Consider the following 18,941-nt stretch of genomic DNA (forward strand, 5'->3'; position numbering starts at 1 on the left):
TGAAAGGGGGGCAATTATATTTTCTACTTGCTCGAGATCAGTTTATGAGGTCATATACTCATCCATTAGATAATTCATTGAATTTATTTGCTTACAGACAATACGCTAGTCTGTCACCATGGAAGGCAGTTCAGTACGGTGCAGAAAATAACATCTTGAACACAAAAGCTCAAGGCCCTTTACAACCTCATGGATACCCTGGATTCGATCTCAGTCCGGCGTCGAGATTCTGGATCAATCTTAATAAGCAGCCTCTGTAATGTCAACATCTATTCTCGTGATGTCTGGAGATTGTTTTTGGGGAGCTTTGCGGGAATATCTTTATATTACCGGGTTACGGACAACGAGACCTCGATGAAGTTGTTTGCATCTTCTACCATGATCCTTCACATAGAAAGTAAGGACTTCTGTAGAGGCTGCATCTTGGAATCTTTTTACAGAGTGAAGGAATCGTAGTCGGGGTTGGCATCTCCCGAGGCAAGACTGCCAGAAATTCATTGCCTGCAACCCATCCAAGGCACTGCACTGCGCTTGCACTTTACAAGGCCAATTGGGATAGCTCTTGGAAGTGAGGTCCCTGAGGTGGTCAAAGAGGCTGTAATACAAATCAGGGGATGAAAATAGAATAGTCAAAGACTCATCTAAGTTTATCCTAGGTTGATCTCAAACTTTCTAAAATATACTGAACTGTCCTCTGTAAATGCTTTGACCCCTAGCTCATCTGCTTTGGATCTTCTGCTAATTCTATTGTGGTCTGTACCTCTGTCAGCTGACATCATCTTCAATTTCGTGGTCAAATCAAAGCCCGTGGCCGCAACATCGACCTCGAGCCTTTGAAGAGGAACTCGAATTTAAGAATCAGGGTAGGGCATATCAATGATGAAGCTCAGGGGTGGTTTCAGAGCCTATCTGCTGGTATTTTATACTTTCACGGAGAACGTTTGTAAACAGAAACTTGTATCAGTCCGAGCAGACGACCACATGAGGAATATTCAATGAGATGCTCTACGTCAGGAGAACGGCCATCTTGGAAGCAGCTTCAATATGCCAGTAAAAGATACGGTGATACTGTCACCGTGATAACTGACGAGTGGTCGTAATCACCACCACGTCCAGTGGTGGCGGCGGCGGACATGCTGGGCGAGAAAGCCTAGAGAAAACGGGAGTCGTGGAATGGAAAACTGGGGGACAGAGTCATCAGAAGCCACAGAACCAAGTCGCGTCCTGGGTCCCAGAGTCCACAGACAAATGTGAGCACATCGACGGAGGAAAGCCTACATATCCTTGACAAGTACATGCTCGCCCAGGCGGAGTCCACCAAGAAGAAGGGGGCCAAGAAACCCAAGTTTATCAGTCCGTTCGTTGCTCAGGCGCAACAGCTGCGCAACTTGCTTGCCGCCAACGAGGACTTGCAGACTTTAGGCCGCGCCGCCTACATCCGCGACAACCCCTCTTGCACTCCTGGTTAGACGACACAAGCCCGGCATGGTAGCAAAAGGGTTGTGCAGCTAGGTGCAACCAGACTTTACCTTGGAACACCGCTTGCACGAGGGACCGTCACACAGGATGCACTCCAGGGGTCAGCCATAATTTAGTAACTGATCGAGGCACTCTTTGTAAGGAAGAGTCGGGCTTTAGGCAGGGCAGAATCTTCATCGTCACTGTTACCCTTACACAAGTAATGGCCTACGGGGCGGAATTATCGGGCAAAAGCCTTGTGGTTTTTCTGGAAAGGATTAAGTCGACCTAGCCATGCTTATCATGTAATAGAATTCCATCGGTGGTGATTATTAGAAGCTCAATTCTAATATTTACGAGTGAGTTATCTCACTCAAATACCTATGGTATTGCCCCGTGTATTTAATGGGAACTTTCTTTCTTCAAGTGTGCAAGTATGAACACTTCATTTCAATGTAGTAAATATCACCTCTGACTGAGGCGCATAAGGGCGTCTGAAAGTTGCTAACTGTCGTCTACATTACGTTTCCCCTTTTCCCATCGTCCTGCCCTTTAGGTACCATTTTACAACCCAAACTCGCAAGTAGTCGCCCAATATGTTGCTGTAGTGGGCATCCCATGCCAGTGACGAGGTTTTTCCCGACAAAACGCCCTTCTAAGATATAAAATTATCCCAATGCTATGAGAAGCCACGGCGACTTCAAAGCAAGTAAAGAAACGTCCCGTAAGCTAGGTAACCTTCAGCTGCAGCACAGAAATCTGGTTCCTCTCAGCCGCTGTCGGCATACCTAATTAAAGCCCACCACACCACAGCGCTTCATGAAACGCATATGAGGGACCCAGATTACACACTCTTCATCTTGATGATCCATATAAAGCAAAATGAGGTTCTAGATATGTTTGGAAAAGGGACACCTTTAGTCTGAACGTCTACTTTTGTCTCAGTCGTTCCATCTGGATTTTGGCAGACTGCACTCAAAAGTCACGAGGTTTCGATACTGCCACCTGTTCGGTCAACAATCATGAGTCGTTCTTCAATAGTCGGAGCCCTCTATGCCCATCTTATGACAAAGTCAGTTCGACTGATCAGTCGTCCGTTTGAACTCAAAGCCGATCTGCTTCATGGCTGGATGATCCGGTAAGTTGTACCAGACCTGGAAGGTGACGGCGAGGATGAATTTATCCGTTCTCTTGTATAACTCGTCGACTCGGACACGTCCTTCAGTCAATGGATGTCTCTGTGCCCATGACTGAATGTCGTGTAATGCTTGCCACCCACCATTGGCGATTTGAACCGACAGAACGACATCAGCTACCTCTTCGCCCAATTCTTGGCAAGGAGCTGGTATCAGGTATAAGTTTCTGTTCTGTCGTAAGGGTTGCAATAGCAGAGACGGTCCATGATCTCTAGGGTGTCGGATGAAATGAGGCAGAGAATTTAGCTCCGTTTCCCAAGATTCATCCATGGTGAAACTCTTTGTTGCCAGGCGGCTGTAGAGCTGTGATGTGGATAAGGCATGTCCATTTCTATGGGCGTGCTTCAGTTCTCGTACAAGATTTCTACTGAAGCCGCGTTCGCAACCGAGACCATCATCGCACTCGCTTTCCCCCGAAGCGTAGGAGTAGATCAATTCTTTGTGGTGACCTATGTAGCCACCAATCTCAATAGGACAGCAGCAGTCGAAAAGGATCAAAACGTTGGCGTCCCAAGGGTCGATCTTGTCATGTCTTAGTGGAGGGAAGACGAACTTTTGGCCTTCCCCTCCGTGGCCAATGTAGTGCAGGATAGCTATACAATCCTCGTCCATTCTACTGAATAGAGCACGGAGAGCTGATGTTAATGTTGCTTGCGGGTTTTTGTCTTGTTTCCGTATCACAAGACCGACAGTATCGTAGCCATAAGTGTTGTCGAACACATCGCGGACTTGCTCGCTGGTGCTTTCGACATTCGTGTGACTATCCTTGTCTGCCTCGAAACATACACACAGTGCCCGGACTCTTTTGGGTTTGATCTCCGTCACGTCTTCTTGACTGTGCAAGAAACAGGCTTTGATGATCGCAGCGCTGAACTCCTCCGAAGTCATCGGCCTCGAGGGCATCGACTCAAGACCTGGAACGGCCATGGTTGGGCTGATACAAGTGTTCAGGAAAGGATGAGAATTGGGTGAGAAAGAGAGTAAGTGAAGATTCTGATGCAAGATCTTTTTTCACTTTAACTTTTTGTTTGCCTTTGACCTCCTAAATTCAGGCAAAAACATATTCGCGATACATGCTTCGCTACTCGTCCAGCTGGGCGGAGATTGAGGATAAGGTTATCAGTATCGACTGAGTTTGCTCGACAAAGCTCTAAAAAGTCCCTATGAGGTCGAGTCGAAGATGATTTTCGGTCTCCGCTAACTGAGAATAGGATCGAGAGTCATTAGTGATTCCAATATATGTCCAGAAACAATTGTTGGGGGCTGATGTATCACGCATGTTGCTTATCTTTATAAGAGTTATACGAAAGCCGACAGAGATGTAACCCAATCGCGGCTTATCGCGGGGGACCGGGGGCAGTAAACAAAGTGAACATGCATACTCCAAATAAGCACGAGGTGCATCTCAATTAAGTTTGACAGTGGATGCTAAAAAGTGCCAATATGAGGCTTTCTCCAGAGAAGTATACGAAAAAGCTTCAAGATAGCTTGATACCTTTCCAGCTTGAAGCTCAAGAAAATTTATACACGATAGCTCTCATTGAGGCAACAGAGTGTCAAGCATGAATCGCTTAAAAGGAACACTGAAATAACATCTTCTTTAGTATATATATATATATTGTCTTTTGTAAGCTTTGCACATTATCTGTATATGTTGTCAAAGAAACATCGCTTTATCTTTATATCTTTGCCTTTGGGCTAGGTTTAGCCCGCCGAGCAGGCTGGCCTATATGCTTTTGAAATTCCTCCGAAACGGTCGTCTTCTCTTCTTTAGACTTCTTCGCCCACTCTTCAAATTGACGCTCATCTGCCCACCATCTCTCGAGCTCAGCCGTGATCCAGTCGGCTGCGGCACTTGCACACAAGCGCGGATCTTCCATGGGAACCAAATGGCCATTCTTCTCTCCGACAACCTTCTTGACACGACCCTTAGCCGCGCCACCGCTGCCACCAACACCGGTTCCTGTGAGCGCCATCTTCTCGTCTATAAGCTCTGGTGGGGAAACGTCACTCTTGCCACCGAAGACGTAGAGGACGCTGGGTCGTACGTTGGGAAGTCGTTCAACGGTATTGGGCCCCTCGGGACGGTAGACGGGATATGTTGACCAGCGACGATTGAGGCTGGCATCGAGATCCGGGGTATGTTCAGGGCGAATCACATCCTTGCCCTCAGCATCGTAGGCCGGCCAACTTGGGCGCAGAAAAGTGAAGATCTCCTGATGTTTTGTCGTGGTCAAAGTTACACTCTGTTCGCCAGGGACGTCCCTGATACCAAAGTCGATCCAACGCTGAAGCACACGAGGATCCCAGGACTTGTAGAAAGGGCTGCGGCTAAAAGATGCCACCGCTTCGTCGCGCGATGGCCATACTTCACGACGGTACATACTCGCTGCTGCGGGACCAGCGCTTCTAGCGCCAGGCGTGGAGGCGAAGTGGGAGATGACTGGGTCAAGCAGAACAAGTGATGTGAAGACGCGAGGATGAAGAAGGGCAACGTTTGTGAGCGCGTTTCCGCCAAAGGAATGACCCATTGCCATTATCGGTGGTGGAGGACGGAATGTGTTTATCATGTGGAGTATATCACGAGCATAGTCGAGCCAGCTTGCTGAGAAGATGTTAGCATTGCCTGGTGGTATGAGAGATGGTGAGTCTTACGATCATTGCCAAGTGCGTCTTGGTTTATGAGACCGCTTTTGCCTTGCCATGCTGTATCTGCTATCCAGATGCTGCGAATCCGGATACCTCGTCGTTTTGATTCATGATAGAACTCCTCCCAAAGGGGCTCATATAGTTCCTATACAGATCAGTAAATGTGATTGTATCAGTATTGATGGGCTTACCTTGGGGAAGCCGTTGGCGTGTCCTCCGATGATAGTCACGTCACCTTTTTGAGGGTTCTGGTTATCTTTTGGTGTGTACTGCTTTACGGAAAGGTATAGCTTCTCATCTTGAGAATGAGCTGTAGCGCGGGCGTATTCTCGAATATGTGAAGCTTCAATGGTATGCTCTTGAATGGTGAACGGAAAGGACGACATCTTGGCAGGCCTGTTACACCTCAGCTGGCGCGCTCAATTAGGGATTCCAGTAGGTAAAGTACAGTCGTATTGGGCCTGGAATTGGAGAGCTGAAGTTATATACGGGCACACGAAACGAGGTTGAATAACGAGCCGGCCTCGGTAACGTCTGTGGGGCCCACGGGAGTTGTGGGGGTGGGGGGATACCTCGGTACCTGCGGCCGGGAAGTGGTCGCCGTCGATCTCTCCCGTCTTTGTTCTAGGTAGCATCACTCACAAGCCAACAGCAAAAACATAATCGTGAATTTTGGCTTATATCATCAAGAACCCGCGCAGTCGCTACTCCCGAGCAGCACAGTCCCTTAATAATACCATGAGAAGTTCGAAATAGTGTTCCAATCTAGCTGCAGGCGGTCAATACCATGGCACCACGACTACTCCTTTTCGCTGGCGCACCGCCTCCTTCATCTCTCACAACACAATCTTGTACAATAACACAAATCGACGACTCCTTCGCTGAGTTTCTTGGGCTAGCCCCTCAAGGAACAGCTCCGATATCATCTCCAAGTCCTGCCCCGTGGCGTTCTCTGCCGCTGAACAGAAAACCGCTTCACACAGGGTTCAGCCAGACCCATAATATCAGCATCAACCTCGCCAACCAATCTGAATTCTTCACCACGGCTGAGATTTCGTTTAAGGAACAATCTCAGTCTTTTGGTGACCAAGACCCAGAGAATGTGTTGTCGCAGTTCTATGACCATTCCCTAGCTTTACACAATTCAATCCCATCATCACAGCTTGATAGTTTCGAGGAGACGACATTTGAGGAGACATCGTTTATGACGACTTCTTCGGCAGGGAATTTGGATATGAGAGATGCTGTCCCTTCTCACCTCTCTGATCTGGAAGATATACCGCCGGCTCGGAGGATTCTAGCTCTCAATCCCCAAACTATCACCCTCAACATTATTGCCGGCATTATATCCATCGCACAGCCACGAACTGTCACAACGCGTTGGGGTCGCAGCCTCTCTTTAGTGGAGATTCTCCTCGGCGACAATACAAAGACAGGCTTCGCTGTGACGTTTTGGCTTGCGGAGGAGAATAATGCAGCTGCTGAGATTAGTGCCCTTCGGCGTCAGGACGTAGTTCTCATGCAGAACGTGGCTCTTCACGTTTTCAAGGACAAAGTCTATGGTCAGAGTCTCCGTAGGGGCATGACCAAGGTGAGTCTGTTATGGAGAAGGGATGGGTCTGGGCTTTATTCGACGCGAGAGCTCTCCAAGCGCGGCCAGATGCACCCGCAGTTACAAAAGGTCAAGCAAGTAAAAGATTGGGTGCTCAAGTTCGTAGGAGCTGATGTTGGAGTAACAACAAGAGCTAGGAAAGCAAGGGTTTCATGGGACAGACCACCAGATGATACACAATGAGGAGTCTTCGTACTGTAAGACCACTTTTATTAACCTTCTATGATATTAGACGCTTATTACTACCAGCGCCAAATGCAACCAAGAGAAGAGAGACATCCGAGGGTATCTATGCAAAATTCCAATCGCCAAATTACGCTTCGATCCCACGATCCATTCAGACAGGCACAGCAGGCTCGGCCTTTCTGTCCTCGCCGTCTGGGCCCTTCTTGACAGACTTCCATCGGAAGCATAGGCAAGCAATCAGGGCACAGGCAGCACAAGCAAGAGAGGTGTAAAAGGTGTCTCTTAGACCCTTCATGTACGCATTGAGGACAGCGTCGAGCGCATCAATGCGGCCCATCTTTCTCAGAGTGTCCTCAATCTCTGAAGCTCCAGTGTTGATGAAGATGGTCGGGTCGATACCAATGTTATCGGCCTTCAGTGTGTCAATGAGGCCATTTTGGAAGACAGTTTGGCCCACGGCCACGAAGATGGCGCCTCCAAAGGCTTGGCCGAACTGAACAACAGCGGTGCCAACAGGAACCCATTCTTGAGGCAAGACAGTTTGAATGATAAGGACACCGATTTGGAAACCAGCACCAATGCCCAAGCCAGCGATGACTTGGTAGCCAAACCACTCCTTGAGAGGGGAATGCACATCGAGGGTTGTGAGCATGCCACACCCGACAGTGTAGAGGACCATGCAGGGGATGATGACATAGCTGTAGTAGCCAATGGCGGTGATGACACCTCCAGAGACGATAGAGCAGAGGACGGTCGCGAGCAGGAGAGGGAGAATCTTGATTCCAGCCTGGACGGCGCTAACACCCTGGATGGCCTGGAAGTAAAGAGCTGAGAAATGTTAGTTGGGCGGACAGCAAGTGTAGGGTGAGACTTACAGAGATAGTAGATGAGAGGGAAGAAACCGGCACCAAAGAACATGGCGAAGATGATGGCGGACAAAGTGTCCCGGTTCTTGAATAGACGAGGCGGAAGAGTTCCCTCATCACCCTTCCAGAATTGGATGCCAATGAAGATGGCAATCATGGCTCCAAAGCCACAGAAGAGACCGATGATACGCGAGTTGTTCCAGGGATATTCAGCACCACCCCATTGCAGAGCAAGGAGCAAGCAGATAATGGCAGGGATGAAAATGGCGGCGCCAGCAAGGTCGAGCTTGCGAAGACGATCCATGAAGGTCATGTTGATAGTGTTCGAGTCATTGCGGTTAACCTTGACAAAGAAGAAGACAATGAGCATGGCCAAGCCGCCAATGGGAAGGTTGATGTAGAAACACCAGCGCCAGGTGGCATGTTCAGTAAAGGCACCTCCGAGAAGAGGGCCAGCAACGGAGGCGATACCCCACATACCACCGATAAGACCAAAGGCAAGAGGACGCTTTTCGAGAGGCACTGGAGTTGTGGTTAGTTGTGGTCACGGAGCTAGTTTGCTGGTCTTGACGTACTGATGAGAGAGAGGATAACGATAGATCCGGAAAAGAGACCAGCCGTTCCAATCTTGAGGCGCCGTCAGTTAGGGTTCATGGGATTCGTGTAAGGCAACTCACTCCTGCAATGGCTCGGCCGACAATGAAAGCGACAGAAGACGGCGCAACAGCAGAGATCAAACTTCCAATCTCAAAGATGAAGACGGCAGCGAGATACGCAATCTTGACATTGAAGTACTTGTAGATAGTTCCGTACATGGGCTGCAAAGCAGTGGTGGTAAGAAGGTACGAAGATCCATACCATCCAATATCCTTGACACTCTGGAACTGCGCTGTGATGGCGCCGAGTGCGGGAGCGATGATGGTCTGGTCAAGAGCAACGAGAAAGATGGCGAGACAGAGAGACGAGATGATGAGGGTAAGCTTTGCAGCGCCAGGGTACTGAGGCTGCTCGTCAGCAGCATTGTTGTTGCTGGCAGTTACAGAGCCAGCCTGCTGCTCCTTGTTGTCGGCTGAAGTGTCGAGGATGTTGTTGGATCCAACTTCGGTCTTCTCGTCAGACGAGAGACGAGTCTCTTCGACCATTGCGTTGGTGGGCGCCGTAACGGGTGTAGTCGTAGCCATGGCAATGTTCCAAAATTAAAGTGCTGTAAGGAGAGAAGAAGAAGAAAAGAGAAGAATTGGATTAGTTTATGTAGGAAGAATCAACGGTAGCGTTGAGGTGAGGTAAGGTACTACTAAGGTTGTTATGGTGGAGAGTGCAAACGGGCCCAGGCAACCAAGCGTGATTGTTTCGGGAAGAGAGAGGGAATAATGCAGCCTTCCAGTATCTGTTTGCTTCTTCCGTCGTGTGCAAGCAAAGAGCGAGGATACGTAGGTAGGTAGCTTACGAAAGAAAGAAAAAGGTTTGGGGATGGACGAGCTGAAGATAATAAATAACTAGGTCCCTACGTCAGGATCTGTCACTGACACTGCTCATAGGTGCCCCTTGCCATGTGACTGATGGATGCGAAAATCAAAGCACAAGCTTATCCCCTTGGTCTCATTCTCGCGGAAACCCCCAAAACATCGAAATATCCGAGCACCAATGAATGTTAGATGCAATGTGATTACGATAACGAAACAAACGTCGTGGAGACTAGACGCGGCAAGGTATTCGTCCGTATACCGGCCGGCGACAGCTGCAGCCAGTCAGCAGCCCAAGACATACACGACCAGCGCCTTTTTGTTCGGTGTCCCTTGTTTCTCCAGTATAATCGGGCTGACTCTGGTTGCGAGTTTGATACGATAGGCGAGCTGAACTGTCATGCACTCGCGTGGGTCGGACAAATCACCAAGGCCGATGTCCGAAGGGTGGCTTATGGTAGAGTCATTGATTTTGGATCCTTGTCTCGAGTTGTGAGGTTTCTCACGTTTGACTCGCTGTATCACAAGGATTACGTATTATTGTATGATGATACCAATGTCTGTTTTAGACACTCCAACTCCTGCTCGTGGGAAGTACCTACTTATCTTACTTGGGTATTCACACGGATGAATACTGCTCCCTTCTCGTAAACCTCTACGAAAAACCCTTTAATGACCCATCTCCACAAAGCACGCTAAAAACACAAGCTGCGCAGTGCGATCTTTGACTCCCGGTCCAGTGGCATAGATCCCGTGCCAAGGGCTGATCTCCCATTCTCAACGTGGTCTCGACCGCCGTTCTCTTCTGCCCCAAGATTGGCTCACTCCCTCAATTTCCTCTCTTCTCGTAAAATGCTGCCCCGCTTCATATTGTCATATCCACTTTAGGAGTACCCACGCTGCCACGCTACCACGTCTTACGGTCTACCGTGCATTTTCGGATACAACTCAATTCTCCGTATCTATCTCCGGGTGCCGTCGGATCATACATAGCAATCTCTCGCGGACTTACCACGCGCTTTGTTCGAGGCCGACGACCGAACGAACGAACGGACGAGAGAGAATCTGTTTGTGCGTTGACTTTTGAGTTACACGTTAGACCGGTAACGCCCTTGCATTGTATTGCCAGCCGTGAAACCTTGTCATTTCCTTATCCGCACTCAGGGCCTATACACAGCGTTTTGTCATACAGCCTCTTCCTGTCGTGAACAGCGACAAAGCCCTACACATGCATTTTGTGAACAAACTGACATCAATAATCGTAATTTACGTGATAACCTCATTTAATAACACCCACCATCTATCTGACCTTCTAACTAATGCTTACACTGCTGACTTGATATGCGTAAATATGTATAAAAGCTTATGCTCGCTCTTCGGACTTCTCATCTGCGGGAACCCACACCAAAAGTCCTTCCTCGTCGATCTTCATCCCTTCTGTCGGTATTATGCGTAGCACCTTTTGAAAATACTTGTCTCGCACCGTCAATTTCGGCCTTATCCATACTCCGTTGACGTGCGGTAACAACCGATAGGTCGTTGTCCGTCTCGACTGCGGTAACAGGTTCATTGTTGTCTGCTTTGAACCTGAAAATGCAAAGTCCTCGCTCGGTTCCATGCTGAGACCAAAGGTAAGGAAGTGATTGGATGGATTCTCGACTGTCATGTCCAGTTGCATCAACCCTGGCATGCCATCTTCTGCTTTAGTGGCGCGATACACCGATGCCAGTACTCGCGGCTCTGTGCCCAAAACCAGATATTTACCAACGGGCATGGTTGTTGTGTTGACAGCTCCGTCGCTGCGGTTCTGGCGTTGCCATCGAATCACAAATGCCAATTCGAGTGTTACAGGGTGTCGGTCTTCCATCGTGAGCTTCTGGGCTATCAGATCGAACTGTGCCTCGTGCATCGTTTTGGGGGCAACAATGATGCCTTCATGTGACACTTCCGGTCCCTGGCTCACGCTGCATCTTGCACCACCAACGCATGAGACCACAGTGAGATCCATCCCAAGGACCTTCAAGTCCTCTTGGGCAAACGAGGCATAGTGGCACAGTAAGCACCACTTCTGTGTGAAGCCTCTGGCAACACCATCTTCCATATCTCCCAGTCCCTCAGAGTCAAATAGACTCGGCCACGGTCCAGGGTGAAGTCGTGGAACCAAATCGTAATTTGCCTCAAATGCATTCACAACATTGACCTGGACTGTCAATAATTGCATAATCGGCGTTGCAACGTCTGAGTCTAGGTGATACGACGCCTTCAAGTGCAAATCGAATGTCGTGGGGCCCGGTGCTGCATCTATATGAAGCACCATCTTGACTGATGCTGTGCTCTTTATGGCACCTAAAGGAAGTCCCAATATCTTGGCCTCTTCTGTGGTTGCTTCGGCGCTGCCCTCATTACCTTCCGTCACCACTCGGATTGCCGGTATTTCTTTTCCAAACAGGTGAATATCCAGTTTAGCAGTAGCGGATTCGTCTTCGGCATTGATCAATTCGACCTCTAACTCGATGGCCTCGTTTGCGTAATACTGGGCTGAGGGTTCCAAGAGCTTGATCTCCATTTTTGGCGGTCGAGGTTGAATACGGATTGTTCCTGCTTCTGGGCGGCTACTTCTGGGTTTTGATGAGCCCTGGATGTACCAGCCAACAATAGGATCTGTGTCGCGAATTCCGATCTTTGCGTCCAGATTGAAGCTTTCATTACTGTGTGAGAGCATTACAGACGAGACCGTAGCAGTTCCTGGCTCCCTCAAAGGAATTCTCATTTCTAACACTCGTGTTTGACCAGGCCGGAGTGTCAAGTTGGAAGTTCCTTTGAGAAGTGTCGGCAGTTCATCCTCAGACCCTTCAGCATAGTCCTCTTTCAGCGATAACGGCAGAATGGATATCTGTGAGGTCGAGTCCTCGTCCTCTGAATCCCCTTGCTCCAGTAATATTGGTCTGAGACTCCCATTGAACTCAACCTTCAATGACTCAAATGTGATCGGAGCAGCATCCAGATACGTATGTGATGTGAGCGCAAGCTGTGCGGTACATGTCTCGCCAGCCTTGCCCTCTTTATTCCGAAACACGAAAGATGCTGAAATGAACGAGCCGGTCTTTTCGTCGCTTAGACTAATTGAAGGCTTCTCCACTGCTGTAATTCCTTCAAGTGATCTGGTAATATCGTAATGCCATTGTGGCTGCCGCATGAACCCTGGTCATAGTTAGATATATTACACTCGAGATCACGGACCGAAATACTCACTGTTACTCATGAGCTCCCAGTCCGCAGCAACCACGAGGTCGGCACGGCGAGCTCCAACAGCGATTCTTCGCAGAGTCAAACACAGGTCCTCTGATATATTGAGCCAACCCTCCGATCTGAACGCCACGTCCTCCCAGAATGGTAGTAGGGTTTCCACAGCATCATCCCATTGTTTCAGATTGGCGAACTCCCTTGCGCACTCCAACGATATCTCAGCCGTTACGCGCTTTTGCTTCCGAGCTCGAAATTGTGAGGTCGCCTCATTGAGACAATCAATGATTAGCTGTGCATGATTTACTCCTGTACCCGATAATGGGTATTCTTGATACGGCTCCGGGCACATGTACGTATCGTATGCGAAGGCCTTGCTGGCCACCGCTGATGCAGGAGTTGTATCCGGCGAATTCCTATCCTCCTCGGGCATCTGATACGCAAGCTTCCGGCGAGCCACAAGATGACGTGCCGCTATGCGATACCAGTAGCCTGTATGGTGCAGCAACTCCCATGGTGACACTCGCTCGCCTAGGACAGACTTGTCCGGCGGGACAAACAAAGCTCCCGTTGCTGGCGCCAAAGCTGGCAAGCCTACTCTTTCAATCAGATTTGCCATGACTATAGCCCATCGAGCTTCCCAGGCCTGCCATCCATAGTTATTGGTCCCTCGTCCGCGTCGATCAACAAAGTCAGCAATCCGCTCTCGATGCGAATGCCACATTCTAACAGCCAACGTAGTTTGGCCCAGCCACAAGTGACACCTTAGGCACCGGATAGCTATGACATCCGCCAGGAGTCGTGCCTCATTCCAGCGAGGGCTCCAACTGGGGATTATGTCCAGCACATCCTGTCCAAGAAGTACCTCGTATGCTTGTTTGAAAAACTGCAGCGCCGCATCTGTCTCCTGTCGAAATTCTGCAAATATGGCCGACTTAAAATCGTATCTGAAATTCCAGTCTGGGAGCGAAAGGGTCTGGGATGTACCGGTGGTAGGTGGCACGGTCGGTTGAGGTGCTATTCCACGAGATCGCTTCTTCCTGGCATGTCGTCCAAGATCCCGGTAGTATTCCACGGCTGAAGTGTAAAGCACGCCCAGGACATTATCAACAACCTGTTTCAAGTCGTCCTGCGACTCCTGTGATGGGATGTAAAAGACCGACTTTGGGTCCAACGCTGTCCCTCTCCGTATGTTCTCCAGTCTCTCTTGAATCCCGTCGGCCAACGACAGAGGAGCGCCTTCGCCGTCCGCAAGTAGAACAATAGCTAGCCGTGTCCTGTATCCTGAACGCAATAAAGCACTCTTGATGTTGTTAATATCGGACTTAATATGATTATCTTGAAGCGTCATGGAATTTGGGTCGTTCGTGAGGGGGTAAAAGCACAGGTACACGCTAGGAACGAGGTCCTGATGCTTCTTGATCCATTGCGCATCGATGTGACCATCCGGATATAGTGCCGATACTGGACTGAGCGGAGAGAATGGCGAGTGTAGAGTTGGGTGCTCGCTAAGCGGTTCGATATCTTCTGGGAGACGAGCTCGACGAGGTGGTAATAGAAACGACTGTCCCGCATGTTAGAACAAGGCTTCATGTTGTACCCCGCGCCGACCTACTCTTCCTGTAGTCCTAATGCGAAATCTATATGGCTCATTTCGCTCGAAAGCACTCCACGACTTTGCGCTCGCATCAATATCCTTGAAGTATTCCGCCAAAACCTCTGCATCTTCGCCCCCGATAGGTGGTAGCTCTGATCGGAGAAGGATGCTCTGTTCCTTCAGCTCTGCGCTCAATGGGAGCTCGTTCGTCTCGGAGTTAAGGCCGGCAGCTACTAGAAGGGGGACATTGTGGTCCAAACTTCCCGTCGGATACCCATCCATGGTGGATATTCTGAGATGTCGAAGGCATGGGTTCGCGACGGCGAAGGTAAATTGAGCTTAGAGCTGATGTCGCCAGACGACGTTAGCCATCCTTGTCCATCGCAAATGCCCCTCGTTAGTGTAGCAGCCCACTTACATGGCTCAAAGACATGGAAGAAACCGCCCAGTGATAATATGCCGCTCTTTGAACGCAGAAGAAATAGAATCAATGTTTTCAGACTTTTCAGGCACCTTTGAAATCAAATCGACATGATATTCACCTAAAGACTGTCCCGGCAGCGATCATATGAATGGCTGGCCGTTAACGGCACCCCTGCAACACATCACAGCTCCTCCGGAACCGGAACAACGCCAACCGCCGAATCTCCAAAACTTCAAGATTCAACCTTGCAAGTTGCGACGCCAGCGCCAATTGACCTCGGAAATCCCCCATACGCACCGCCTCCGACCGACAAATTGTCCAACGAGTAATCCAATCGTTTCTGCCTCTAATATCTCGCCATGAGACCTACCCAAGCCCTATCGGTCGGTCGATACCGCCACCTCAGACTCACAACCAAGGATGTTGGAAAAGGCTTCTACAAGGGTAACCGCACTGGCTCCATGGGTCGACACACAAAGTACGGAGGCTACGTTATCGAGTGGAACAAGGTCCGAACATATGCTGTGCCACCACTGAAGGATTTCAAGGTGAGAATGGACGCCTGTTGGTGAATATGACGGAAGACTAATCGTGGTGGAATAGCTTACACCCTTCGTGAGCCGACAAGTCAAGGCGGAGCCTGGTGACTATAAGGGTCTTGATAAGGGTCCTCAAGATCCTTACTTCTACGTTGAGCAATGGAAACGATTCAACGGTGTGGATTGAACGAACGAAAGAATGGCGGTTATAGAATTGGACGATTTTTCGACAGAAGGCGAATCTAGAATGCCAGCTGGAGACTTGGGAATCTCTGGCAAGGCTGTATATACCCGTGTACATTGTACCACCATGTATGATTATGGACTCATTCGATCAATAACGAAAAAAAACAGTTGAATACTCCTATTTTCTGTGGAATGATGACTATGCATGTTGATTACAAACGAAACAAAATGATCCTAACGATTGTGCTTTGGCACGGGATATCCTAATTGTTCAGTTTTGAACAATTGACTGTATCCAACCTTGCGCCAAAAAAAAAAAAAAAAAAAAAAAAAAGAACTCCTTTTTATGAATCCTCCTCTTTCTTGACTCGGGGCAGCTCCTGTTGAGCCGTGACAAATGTGTCTAAACCAGGTCGCTCCAAAGGCGTGGCGACCAAGCCTGGTTCGTCAATTATGCCGTTCTTCTCTTTCTCAGTTCCATTTTCTTGGTTATTCTCAACTGGTTCTGAAACCTGAATATTTGGGCTCATCGGCCTCGAGGTGGGCATGGCGGTAACATTCGACTGCAAGGTCTTCATACTGGCAGTGTCTGCCTCCCTTTTAAGGCTGAATGGAACTGCTGTGCCATCGAGGAATGGTCGCTTGCCTGCAATCTCAATAGTTGGTGCATCTTGAGAAGTGAGCTGGGTTGACTGAGAAGGCTGAGTTGTTTCATCGTCCTGAAAGCTTGGGCTCATAGGTCGTGAGCCCGGAAGTTGCGTGGCATTGGACTGAAGCGTCATCATACTAGCCGTCTCGGCATCCTTATTAAGACTGAACGGCAGTGCGATGCCACCGAGAAACGGTCTCTTACCAGCTACACCAGTCTCCGGCGCGAAGTCGGGACTGAGTAGACTGGGCTTCGCAGCTTCTTGCTCCTTTCGCTGCTCTATAAGATGAGCAACTGGCATATCCTCGGTGATGGGCTGGCTACCCGTCTGGTTTTCGTCCGTAACGACCTTGGTGTGAGATCGGCTTCGTGCTCGGTTCGGTTGTGACCGTGATCTATCCTGTCCTTCGATATCAGTAAAGGAGCGGGCTCCTTCGCCTTCGGCACCAGTGGCAACTCTTGTTTCTGGCTGTCCAGCTGCCTTCTTCTCTCGCTCGACTGTCATCTCGTCGTGTTTAGATCCCCACAGTGACCACATTGCCAGACCCCAGCTCTTCTGTTGTTTCTTGCTTCCTTCTACAAGCTTTGAATCAACACGGCGTCGGCCTGCCAATGCAGTCGGAGGAGGGCATTCACCAGGACCATAGTCATGGTAGCCGATGGCCATGTCGCTCACCATCTTTTTATGGACCTTGGCCTTGTTTGATGCATATCTATGATCCCACTCTGCCTTCTTGGCAAGCCATTTCTTAACTGTTCCCTCCTTTACAACTCCAACCAAAGCAGGTTCCATGCAACATGATGGCAACTCGGCCTCAGGAGCTAACGGGAGAGTAGCACCATGGCGCGTAACTCTTTGTCGAATCATGTGGTTCTTGAACGGTGGGAGAGGGTCGCCAGCTTTTCCAACCTGGCCAGGCTCCGAGTGAAAGTCCGACTTTTCTGTTTCTGGGGTTTTAGGAGGGTTTTCTTTGGATTCGCTATCGGATCCAGATTCAGAGATGACGGATATATCGTCGTCGTCAAGAATCTCAATGCCACGTTTCTGAGCCCGAGCGAGAGCCCATGCGCTGAATTGGGCAACAGACCTATACATGTATTTCGCGGGGCGAGTGAAACTCAGTGTTGGTGCCACATGACAAAGGTCATCCCAAACTTGGAGTTGGACATCAGTGGGTTTGTACTTTTGCAGCAAAGCCTTTCCTTCTGGGGTGAGAGTTTCTTCTGGAGGCGCGTATTTTTCAGGGTTGGCACACTTGTGAGCCAAGTATATCTGCTCATCTCGTAAGATTTCACCTCCTCCTACCATGATCAGAAGCGGAGGGAGTCCTCCTAGTGTAGGTTGCATGACTGGGCTGACAAGAGGATGTGCAAGAAGTTCGTTGGTGGTATACATCTAGGGTCATCAGTTTCTGGTCAAACTCATCTTCTACGAAACCTACCTGAATCTGGTCTTTCAGCTTGACGGGTTGCCCATCAATAGTGACAGAGAGGAGCTTTTCGGGGTTGATGGGAATTCCACCATTGATCCACTCCGATCTCGATGAAGAATCTGACGGTTCTTTCTTTGCAACTGGAGCTTGCTGCTTCTCCTTAAGTTCATGCTTGCCAGGTGTTTTCTTTCCGTCCTTCTTCTTTTTCAATGCCTCTTCTCTCAACATCTTAACATCATCCTCGTTCGGTGGTGGCCATGCTTTAGAAGGCTTGTGGTGAAAACCTGCCTGTGGTATATAATCGAAGGGGGCCTCGCCTGCAACGCTCGGGAACGAGTGTGTCAGGTCAACCCATGGGCTGATGAGGATAGCACCAGCAGGCAACGGGAGTCCTTGATCGCGTAGAACACACAAGAGAGACATAACCATTCCACCACCCGCAGAGTCTCCAGCCAAGACGATTGTTTCTGGATCTTGAACAGTAAGCAGATAAAGGTAAGCTGCAAGACAATCGTGAAGACCGCAAGGGAAGGGAAACTGCGGCGAAAGACGATATCGAGGCGCAAAAACACGTGCTTTGAGCTTTCGAGCATGTCGCTGCATTTGATATCGATGTTCGTCAACACTACCAAAGTAGTATGCGCCTCCATGGATATACATCATGACGCGCCGCGTTTTTCCTCCTTTTTGCTTTCGCTCGTAGGCGTCCGCGCGCATCTCAATCCATTCCGCTTCGAGAGGAGTCGCAGGTTTGCGCCATTGCCACCACTTCTCGCCGCCGACTTGCTTGATACCATCTGGACCGAGTTGCTTCTGAAGAAATTCAGCGGCGCGTGTCAATTGATCTTCGGTGACGGTGACAGCTTCGACTTTGACCCATTGGGGGTGTGGTACCCATTGCGCGGTGAATGCTTGAAGTTCTTCCACAGTGTGGTGTGATGCATACTCGAGGAACGATCGGATCAGATGGAGACCTTCATCGTAGGAGAGATGCGCAGTTGGACGTTGTCGCAAAGGCTTCCTGTTAAAATACTAGAGGGTTGGAAGTTAGTTTCTTGTTAAAAAGAAGGCAATGTCAAAGTATCAGAAGAATCGGGATTCGTCCCCTCTACGGACTTAGAGGTAGGTAGATTACACAAAATGATGAAAGTACGTACATGAGAGAACAAAGTCGAGACGACAGTAGGCGTCACAGCGAATGACACCGAGGTGGTATTGAGCGAGTTCATGGCTGTCACTCACTCGAATCACCGAGTACAGTCAGTACCTTACTTGGATACACAACAGAACAATCAGTGGCTTGAGGCTATTAAAGATGCGCCATGTGCCATGGCATGGAAGAGTTCAGTTCAATTCAGCTGGGAAACAGGCACAGCTGAACCCAAACCTAACCAATTGCTAGTAGGGGTCTCATGATGTCATTTCTTTGATGAGACGCAA

General features: G+C 49.3%; 7 protein-coding genes across 7 annotated transcripts; 2 read left to right on the forward strand and 5 right to left on the reverse strand.

Annotated features, from left to right (window-relative positions):
- Positions 1 to 2,531: 2,531 nt before the first annotated feature.
- On the reverse strand, positions 2,532 to 3,581 carry J7337_008219 (uncharacterized protein; the record flags this gene model as incomplete). Its single annotated transcript, XM_044825842.1, has 1 exon — positions 2,532 to 3,581. One exon carries the CDS (start codon positions 3,579 to 3,581, stop codon positions 2,532 to 2,534), a length of 1,050 nt encoding a protein of 349 aa, XP_044678759.1.
- A 752-nt stretch (positions 3,582 to 4,333) lies between these two features.
- J7337_008220 (uncharacterized protein) lies at positions 4,334 to 5,689 on the reverse strand (the record flags this gene model as incomplete). The annotated part of the gene is made up of 3 exons (XM_044825843.1): positions 4,334 to 5,259; positions 5,310 to 5,448; positions 5,495 to 5,689. The coding sequence occupies 3 exons, from the start codon at positions 5,687 to 5,689 to the stop codon at positions 4,334 to 4,336; spliced, it is 1,260 nt and encodes a 419-aa protein (XP_044678760.1).
- Positions 5,690 to 6,090: 401 nt separating this feature from the next.
- On the forward strand, positions 6,091 to 7,098 carry J7337_008221 (uncharacterized protein; the record flags this gene model as incomplete). The annotated part of the gene is made up of 2 exons (XM_044825844.1): positions 6,091 to 6,405; positions 6,466 to 7,098. 2 exons carry the CDS (start codon positions 6,091 to 6,093, stop codon positions 7,096 to 7,098), a joined length of 948 nt encoding a protein of 315 aa, XP_044678761.1.
- A 154-nt stretch (positions 7,099 to 7,252) lies between these two features.
- On the reverse strand, positions 7,253 to 9,148 carry J7337_008222 (uncharacterized protein; the record flags this gene model as incomplete). The annotated part of the gene is made up of 4 exons (XM_044825845.1): positions 7,253 to 7,929; positions 7,977 to 8,489; positions 8,543 to 8,594; positions 8,645 to 9,148. 4 exons carry the CDS (start codon positions 9,146 to 9,148, stop codon positions 7,253 to 7,255), a joined length of 1,746 nt encoding a protein of 581 aa, XP_044678762.1.
- A 1,645-nt stretch (positions 9,149 to 10,793) lies between these two features.
- J7337_008223 (uncharacterized protein) lies at positions 10,794 to 14,552 on the reverse strand (the record flags this gene model as incomplete). Its single annotated transcript, XM_044825846.1, has 3 exons — positions 10,794 to 12,631; positions 12,683 to 14,237; positions 14,289 to 14,552. 3 exons carry the CDS (start codon positions 14,550 to 14,552, stop codon positions 10,794 to 10,796), a joined length of 3,657 nt encoding a protein of 1,218 aa, XP_044678763.1.
- Positions 14,553 to 15,053: 501 nt separating this feature from the next.
- Positions 15,054 to 15,420, forward strand: J7337_008224 (uncharacterized protein; the record flags this gene model as incomplete). The annotated part of the gene is made up of 2 exons (XM_044825847.1): positions 15,054 to 15,242; positions 15,298 to 15,420. The coding sequence occupies 2 exons, from the start codon at positions 15,054 to 15,056 to the stop codon at positions 15,418 to 15,420; spliced, it is 312 nt and encodes a 103-aa protein (XP_044678764.1).
- Positions 15,421 to 15,763: 343 nt separating this feature from the next.
- On the reverse strand, positions 15,764 to 18,730 carry J7337_008225 (uncharacterized protein; the record flags this gene model as incomplete). The annotated part of the gene is made up of 3 exons (XM_044825848.1): positions 15,764 to 17,464; positions 17,511 to 18,533; positions 18,659 to 18,730. 3 exons carry the CDS (start codon positions 18,728 to 18,730, stop codon positions 15,764 to 15,766), a joined length of 2,796 nt encoding a protein of 931 aa, XP_044678765.1.
- Between the last annotated feature and the right edge of the window lie 211 nt (positions 18,731 to 18,941).

This window comes from Fusarium musae, chromosome 6 (genome assembly GCF_019915245.1).
Source record: "Fusarium musae strain F31 chromosome 6, whole genome shotgun sequence".
NCBI classification, from domain to species: Eukaryota; Fungi; Ascomycota; class Sordariomycetes; order Hypocreales; family Nectriaceae; genus Fusarium; species Fusarium musae.